The 8,233-nt window shown below is 48.9% G+C and overlaps 1 protein-coding gene across 1 annotated transcript in view; it reads left to right on the forward strand.

Annotated features, from left to right (window-relative positions):
• The window catches only part of FANCA (Fanconi anemia, complementation group A), a 39,473-nt gene that overhangs the window by 23,794 nt on the left and 7,446 nt on the right, over nt 1–8,233 (forward strand). The window contains exons 24-28 of the mRNA XM_014535617.1: nt 228–324; nt 1,710–1,886; nt 3,025–3,098; nt 4,551–4,679; nt 7,397–7,481. Of these exons, the coding sequence (XP_014391103.1) occupies nt 228–324; nt 1,710–1,886; nt 3,025–3,098; nt 4,551–4,679; nt 7,397–7,481 (562 nt within the window). The remainder of the gene's footprint in view (nt 1–227; nt 325–1,709; nt 1,887–3,024; nt 3,099–4,550; nt 4,680–7,396; nt 7,482–8,233) is intronic.

An 8,233-nucleotide genomic window follows, 5' to 3' on the forward strand; every position in this document is an offset into this window, starting at 1 on the left:
ACTTTCTCTGGGCCCCTGGGTGAGTCTCTTCTGGTTGGTCTCTCCCTCCTCCGAGTCTCCGCCTGCAGCAGGGACAGAGCTCAGACCCAAAGGGTGTGATGTGGGGGGCCACTTCCCCAGGGCTCAGGAGTGGAGGCTGAGGACAGGGACTCGGACTCATGCTTAATTCTTTCCCTTATTTCCATGGACCACATTTCTGTGTTACAATGTCCATTTTCTATTTTCAGATTTTGTACCGCGACAATTTCTTATGCTTTGTGTAAGTTTTCTCCCCAATCATGTGATGCTTGGTACAGCTGTTTATCTCCAGGCCTAATAAAAAAGGTGGGTTTCTTAGGTTCCTTTCTTCCGTCCTCCCGAGTCTCCGGTTTTATGCAGGAGTCCGATGCCCATGCCCCTTGTTTATCAGGCTGTCTGCTTGGGCTGGACGCGGCCTTTTCCTCCTGTTCCAAGTTGAACGAGGGGGTGTAAGAACCTTCCCATTCAGAGAATCTATTTCCTCTAGAGCAGGGGTCCTCAAACTACGGCCCGCGGGCCACATGCGGCCCGCCGAAAACATTTATCCGGCCCGCCGGGTGTTTTTGCCGCCGCTGCCTGACCTGCTTAGCAGCTGACTTGTCCCGGGCCCGCAGTGCGCATGTGTGGAATATCTGAGGGACAGTGAACTGGCCCCCTGCTTAAAAAGTTTGAGGACCTCTGCTCTAGAGAGTTCTGTCTTCTTGTGAGTGCTTTTTAGATTGTTAGGAGATGAGAAATTTAAAGTGTGTGAGAAACGTTATGTGTCAGCCAGGCAGGTGAGGTTGCTGCTCCTTTTGCAGAGATTTAGGGAGCCTCCCTTGTGAGGTTTAAACCTGGTTCTCAGTCCAGGCTCACCCTTAGGATCAATGGAGCTTTAAAAGCCCAGCCTTCTGGCCTGACAGGTAATTGGTGTTGGGAGCAGCTGGGCCCCTGTGGTTGGTGTCGAGGAGCTTGGTCCCAGCTGCCAAAATGTAAGGTATGGAATGAAGAGCAGGAGGAGTGGCCCCAACAAGGAAGTCCCCAGTCACACTGTCCAGTCCCGATTCCCATGTGGTGCAGCCTACACGAGAAACACAGGGAAACGGCTGACCTCCTCAGGTGCAAAGGGGTACAAAGGAACACCCCCCTGGTAGGCTTTGCTTGCCCAGTGCGCACTTCCTGGGGAAGACAGCAGTGCCAGCCGAGGCCTGGGAAGATGGCACCGCCCTCTGAAGGGCAGGTCAGACCCAGCCATTCAGCTTCTTTTTTTTTTTTTAATACTTTATTGGCTTTTTACAGAGAGGAAGGGGAGGGATAGAGAGTTAGAAACATCGATCAGCTGCCTCCTGCACACTCCCCACTGGGGATGTGCCCGCAACCAAGGAACATGCCCTTGACCGGAATCGAACCTGGGACCCTTCAGTCCGCAGGCCGACGCTCTATCCACTGAGCCAAACCGGTTTAGGGCCCAGCCATTCAGCTTCTAAGCATCCACCCAGGGAAACAATCCTGTGTGCACTGAGGTTTACATACAGGCTGCTCACAGAGGTGCTGCATGTAACTGGTCACAATGCCCAGGGTGCCCCACAGGGGAAGGCGACGCTGCAGGTGAGGCTGCTGCAGGTGACACAGGGTCTTTGCTGCCTGCTGTATGTGGCCAGGCTACGTGAGTATGTTCTGAGTCTCACAGATGCATTGCTGTCTCTCTTCAGTTTCAGTTCATTGTGCTCAGATTGTTCTCAGAAGCCCGATACCCTCTCTCTGTGGAGGACACAGCCAGCCTTCCCTGGAGGCCCTTGTGCCTGCCGTCTGCAGACTGGCAGCGAGCGGCCCTCTGTCTGTGGAGACAGAGGGCCTTCCAGGAACTACGGAAGGAGAAGGAATTTCATGTAGGTCCTACTGTCCCTCCCCTTCTTTCTCACCTCACCCCAGCGCCCGGGTTTGCAGGTGCAGATCCGGGGCCTGAGGATGTGGTGGGCAGGCGGGTGGGCCTGACCCAGTGACGTTGGAGCAGCATAGACTTGGCTTTGGTTGAGACTGTTACTGGGATCATTATAGATTCACACCGAGGTTTAAGAAACCAGTAGAAAGATGCCTTCTACTCCGCCCGGTTTCCCCCAACAGTAATATTTTGCAGAGATTTTAAGAGTGGATAACACATGTCTTCAACATCTGCCAGGCTTTGGTTTGGGGCTGGGCTTCTCTGAGCATAATCCTGGGAGCGTGGCCCCTGGGCCAGTGTGCCCCTGTTACTCATCTCTGCTTCCTTTTCATAACTTGCATTTATTTCTGGGATGCTTGCCTGTTTGTTTTGGTCTTTGGAGAAAAGTATTTTTCAGTTTTATTGTTAACTATATCATCTATGCAAGAGTAAGCCTGGTGGTCTGTGTAAGGCAAGGAACAATGACGCTTAGCAGACGCACTCCAGGGCGCTTTCCAAGCCCCGGGCTATCGCAGCCCTGCAGGTCCTGCGACAGGAGCACCCCTGAGCACCGCACTGCTGCCTGTCACCGCTTTGGCCCTCACTCTGTTGGGAGGTGCTGTACACATGTTTCTGTGATGTGCTCTTTTATATGCAATGTTAGGTTCTGAGATTAGTCTGGGTTGATGTGTGAAATTGTTCCAAGAATTTGAAAACAGGAAATATGCTACGATGAATGTTTGAAGCAGTTGTTAAGTTTATTGGTTACTGCCCAGCTCCCGGAACTAAAGAGTGACTTCTTTCCCGGTGTTGCTGAGCGGCAACCTCAGGTTTGCAGATGCCACAGGCCACTGCTCACACCTGCAGTGTGCTGGAGCGCTCCACTTAACAGTCCAGTTTTCCCGTCTTAGTAGCTTCCCATGCAGTTAAACAAAGCAACAGAGCAGTTCTTCATCAGGACCTGGGGCCAGCACCGCCGTCCAGCAGTGGGAGGTGGCGTGAGGTAGAGGTTACTCTGACCACGTGAGGGTGCTGGCCTGCGGGACTCTTGTGGTTCCTGGGTTCCATGCTCGCTGTGGCACCCTCTCAGCTGGTCCTCCTCTCAGTTAACTTACAGAGACTGGGTGCAGCTGGAACTGGAGACTCAGCCGGAAGTGGACTCTCTCTCAGACATAGAAAGGTAGGTGTTTAACGGGTTCTGCCCTCAACATGTTTTATGGTTTTCTATATTGTCTTAAAGTCTTGAGTTTTGTCATTATATCCTTAATGTTCAGTTTAACACATCTGTGAGCACAATTTCATTCACTCCTTTACTCAAGAAACATTGAGCTGTTTGCTAGACACTTCTAGAATGTTCTAGCAGCTGGGATGCCTTGTAAATGAGACCCTCCTGCCCATGTGGCACCTCGCCCCTGACACTCCTGACAGGTCGGTCTGGCAAAGGCACCACATAGAGTTGACCCCTGTGTGGCCTGAGGCAGGGACGTGCTCTCGGAAGGCACCAGGCAGGGCTGTGAGAGCAAGTGCCTAGAGAAGGGGCAGCGGGACAGCAAACACGTTCCCCAGGTGGGGCCTGACCGATCATGTGCTCAGCTGGTATCTGCTGGCCCTGCGTCCACTGTCCATGTGGGAAGAGCACATGCAGCCCATCGAGGAGGCAGAGGGCTGGGCGTGTGCCCCACAGAGTGCTGGCTGTGAGGGGATGGTTCCAGGAGGGGTCAATCAAGGTGTGACCACTGGGAGGTCCAATGTGTTGTTCTGGGCATGCAAGTGGGGTGCTGACAGAGCCCATGGGTTTGGGGGCGCAGAGGTCAGGGAGGGCACAGGAGCCCAAGGGAGCAGCTGAAGGCAAGGAACAGGGTCCTGGAGTCCCACTGAGCTTTGTGAGATCAGAGACCCCAGTCACATGGAGTAATGTCTGTCCCCAAACTTGTCTTGTGATGTCAGATTCTGGACAGAACTAACAGAAATAATGAGAAAAGGAAAAGGCTGTGGCAATGAAAACAACTTTTTCCAACAAAATGGGCTTTTGTCTCCTTGCACCAGGCCAGCTTTGGGAGGGCTTTGCTCCTGTGCTCAAGTGCCCTGAGGTCTCTGCCCTTCCTGACGTCTTTCCAGCAGGAAGAGAAGGGTTAGCTTTCTGGTGTGAAGGTCCAGGGCCATTCAGTGTCCCTGAGCCCGCCGCATGTGGACACTGTATTTGCACCTGTCCTGGGGTTTCCGTCCTCAGCTATGTCTGCACAGGTTTCAGAAGGAGAAGCACGAGATGATCATGGCTCCTTGGCCACTCATGCTCGGGTTTGGCTCCTTCACAGACGGCAGTGCTGGTGGCTCGGTGCTTTTGGTAGTTTGTCCTCAGACCTTTCTAAGGGCAGCTGTCCACATCTGCATACCTGTGCTGTGGATCTGGGGCAGCTCACAGGCACCCCGGGAGGAGTCCTCAGCCTCTGTCCCCAGCTCAGCATGTGCGGGTGGCCCCTGAGGGGTTCTTCATAGGTGGTCAAGGGCCTTCCGTAGCCCCAGACCCCTTGGTCCCACCCCTGTGTTGCTGTGCCCCTCACTGGGGTTCATTTCTCACTGTGGGAGCCCCTGCTTGCAGACATGACAGCACAGACTTGGCATGTGCTTGCAGGCGGGACTTCCACCAGTGGGCCATCCGTGAGCATTTCGTCCCCACGCCCTCCGCTGCAGGGGGCTGCGATGGAGACCTGGAGACAGCGTGCACCGTCCTTGTCAACGTTCTGATGGACTTCTGTCAAAGGTCAGGAATGCTGATGCCCAAAAGCATCTTTTAGTTTGGGTAGTTCTAGGAATATTTTTATTTCCCTCCAGTTTCCCCACATTCTCACCAACACTGTTGTTACCTGACTTTTTGATAATATTTATCCTGGTGATATATTGCATTATGATTTTGATTTGCTTTTTCTAGATGGCTAATGATGTTGAATATCTTTTTATTAGCTTGTTGGCCATTAGTGTATTTTCCTTGGAGAAATGTCTGTTCAGATCCTTTGCCCATTTTAAAATTGGGTATTTGTTTCATTGGGCTGTAAGAGTTCTTTATATGTGCTAGATGCCAGATCCTTTTCAGACGTGTGAGTTGCACATACTTTCTCTCATTCTGTAAGTCATGTTTTCACTCCTCAGTGGAGTACTTTGATGCATAAGAGTTTTACATTTTTATGAAGCCCAATTCATCTATTTTCAGTTTCAGCTTTTATGTTTAGGCCTTTGATCCATTTGAGTTAAATTTTGTATGTGGTGTACGTTAGGAATCCAACTTTCTTCTTCTGCTTGTGGATGTCCAGTTCCCCAGCACCTTTGTTGGGGAGAGTGTCTCCTCCCGATTGAATGGTCTTGGTGCCCTTGTCAGAAATCAGTCGGTTGTACTTGTGAGGGTTTTACCTGGACTCTCGTCTGTTGAGCTGCAGGTCCACTTACTGCCAGCCTCACAGCTTTGGTTACTGTAGTTTGTACTAAGTTTTAAATTGGGAAATGTGAGTCCTCCAACTTTGTTATTTTTATTTTTTTTAAATAATATAGACCGCCCTGACCGGTGTGGCTAAGTGGATAGAGCGTTGGCCTGCGGACTGAAAGGTCCCGGGTTCGATTCCGGTCAAGGGCATGTACCTTGGTTGCGGGCACATTCCCAGTGGGGGTTGTGCAGGAGGCAGCTGATCGATGTTTCTCTCTCATCGATGTTTCTAACTCTCTATCCCTCTCCCTTCCTCTCTGTGGAAAATCAATAAAATATATTTAAAAAAATAATAAAAATAATAAATAATATAGACCAAGCCACTTAATTTTTTTATCCATAACTAAGGGCACATTCATTGACCTGGGGAGAGAGAGAGAAACATCGATGGGTTGCCTCCTGTAGGCACCCCAACTGGGATCAAACCCACAACCTAGGTATGTGCCCTGACGGGGAATCAAACCCATACCCTTTGGTGTATGGGCTGATGCCCCAACCAACCGAGACACACCAGCCAGGGCGGACTTTGTTCTTTTTCAAGGTTGTTTTGACTGTTTTGACTGGGTCCTTTGCAATTCCATCTGAGTTTTAGCATCAGCTTGTCACTTTCTACAAAATGATATAGGATTCTGATAAGGATTCCTCTCTTTGTAGATGAATTTGAGTAGTATTTTACTATCTTTTTTTTCTTTATTACTGAATTTATCAGGGTGACATTGGTTAATAACATTATGTAGGTTTCGGGGGTACAGTTCTATAGTACATATCTATGTTGTATTGCGGGTTCTCCACCCCAAGTCAAGTCTCCTTCCATCACCATTTGTCCCCCCTTTACCCTCTTCTACCTCTCTCCCCACCCCCACCCCCAGTATTGCCGTCTTAACAGCACTGAGTCTTCCTATCTATGAACATGGGATGTCTTTACATTTATTTAGGTCTTTAAATTTTTTCAACAATGTGTTAGTTTTCAGCATATAAGTCTTGCACCACCTTGGTTAAATTTATCCTTAAGTATTTTATTCTTTTTTAACACCATTGTAAATGAAATTATTGTCTTTATTTCATTGTCTTTATTATTCCTTGCTAGTATATAGAAATACAACTGATTTTTTATATACATTTTCTATCCTGTAACTTTGCTAAACTCATTTATTTGCTCTAATAGATTTTTATTGTAGATTCTTTAGGATTTCCTACATAAAAGATCATGCCATCTGGGAATAGAGATGGTTTAATTTTTCCTTCCCATCTGGATGCCTTTTCTGAACTGTCCTGGCTGAACTGCCCTGGCTAGAACTTCCACTGTCGTGTTGCATGGAAGTGTTGAGAGAGGACATCTTTATCTTGTTCCTGATCTTAGGAGGGAAGTTTTCAGTTTTTCATCATTTAGTGTGAGGTTAGCTGTGTCTTTTTCATAAATGCTGTTTATCAGGTTGAGGAAGTTCCTTTTGCCTAGTTTGTTGCGTGTTTTTAATCTTGAAAGGCTATTGAATTTTGTCTAATGCTTTATCTACATCTATTGAGATGACCACATGGTTTTTCTTTTTCTATTGATAATAGAGGCCTGGTGCACAAATTCGTGCACAGGTGGTTGGCCTGCTGGCTCTGCCCCTGATTGGGGGGGGTGGCGGGAGTGATGGATGGGGCCCATCTCGGGGAGGGGCTGCGGGTGGTTGGCCAGCCAGCCCTGCCCCCTGGTCGAACTCCCAGTTGAACTCCCAGTCGAGGGGACAATTTGCATATTAGCCTTTTATTATATGGGATGTGTGTTATATTAATTGATTTATGGATGTTGAACCAGCCTTGTGTCCTTGGGATAAGTCCCAGTGGGTCTGGTGCATAACTGTTTTTATGTGTTATTGGGTTTGGGTTGCTGGTATTTTGTTACAGAAGGTTTTGTTGTTTGTTAGTTCCTGTGACCACACACCACTCTGGAGGCAGGGGAAGCAGGAGCTCCAGCACCATTAGATACTCAGGAGGCTTTTACTGCGTTCTTGTTTCAGTTCAAGGAGTTGTGACCACTCAGAGAATTCTGATTTGGTTCTTGGTGGCTACATGGGAAATCGAGATATTTTTTCAAGATTGCAGGTGAGTTAGAAGGTGCAAAATTCAGTGTGTTCACTGCATTAAGCCTCTGTTACTAAGCTATTTATTATGAATATCCATAATGGGTCCTAAGGCAACTGAGCAGAATGAAAACTCGCATCACACACACAGTGGCTGAGAACCAGGGTGACAGGTCCTCTGTGAACGAGTCCAGTGCACATCATGGAAACACAAACCAAAGCTGTGATGCTGGCATCGCCTCCAGGCTTTGGGACATTTCTGAAAATAGAGGCGATTAAGAAAATTCCAACTTTGATGATAACACAGGTGCTACCCCACTGTTTTCTGCTTTACTCTTGGCTGTTCTGTTTGGGTGTCGGGCTCTGAGAAGTGATGTCAATCCCTTCAGAGGATCAACAGTTCACGAGTGTCACAGGGTCAGCTGGCACCTTGCAGGCAGCGGCTCTGTCACCTGTGCAGGAGCATGGAGAGAGCGAGAGCAGGTGTAGTCAACATGCCTGCTGGCCTCAGACCTTCCTAGGGCATAAGGGTCAGGATCTGAGCCCACCTGCCTCCTCGTCCATGTGTACCTGGGAACCTGCCTGCAGAAATGCACAGCGCTCTGTTCTATAGGATTCTGTGTGTGGCTTTCATGCTTCCTGGTGGCATTCCTGCTGCCTCTCAAAATGTCTGGATTTAGGAAATAGGAATGGAAAGGAAAACATGGAGGTTGTGGTTTAGAGCACTGGGGAAATTTACTAACAAATGAGTGAAAATTCCACAAAAGAGACCTG

The sequence above is a fragment of the Myotis brandtii genome, unplaced genomic scaffold (genome assembly GCF_000412655.1).
Source record: "Myotis brandtii unplaced genomic scaffold, ASM41265v1 scaffold1466, whole genome shotgun sequence".
Taxonomy (NCBI): domain Eukaryota; kingdom Metazoa; phylum Chordata; class Mammalia; order Chiroptera; family Vespertilionidae; genus Myotis; species Myotis brandtii.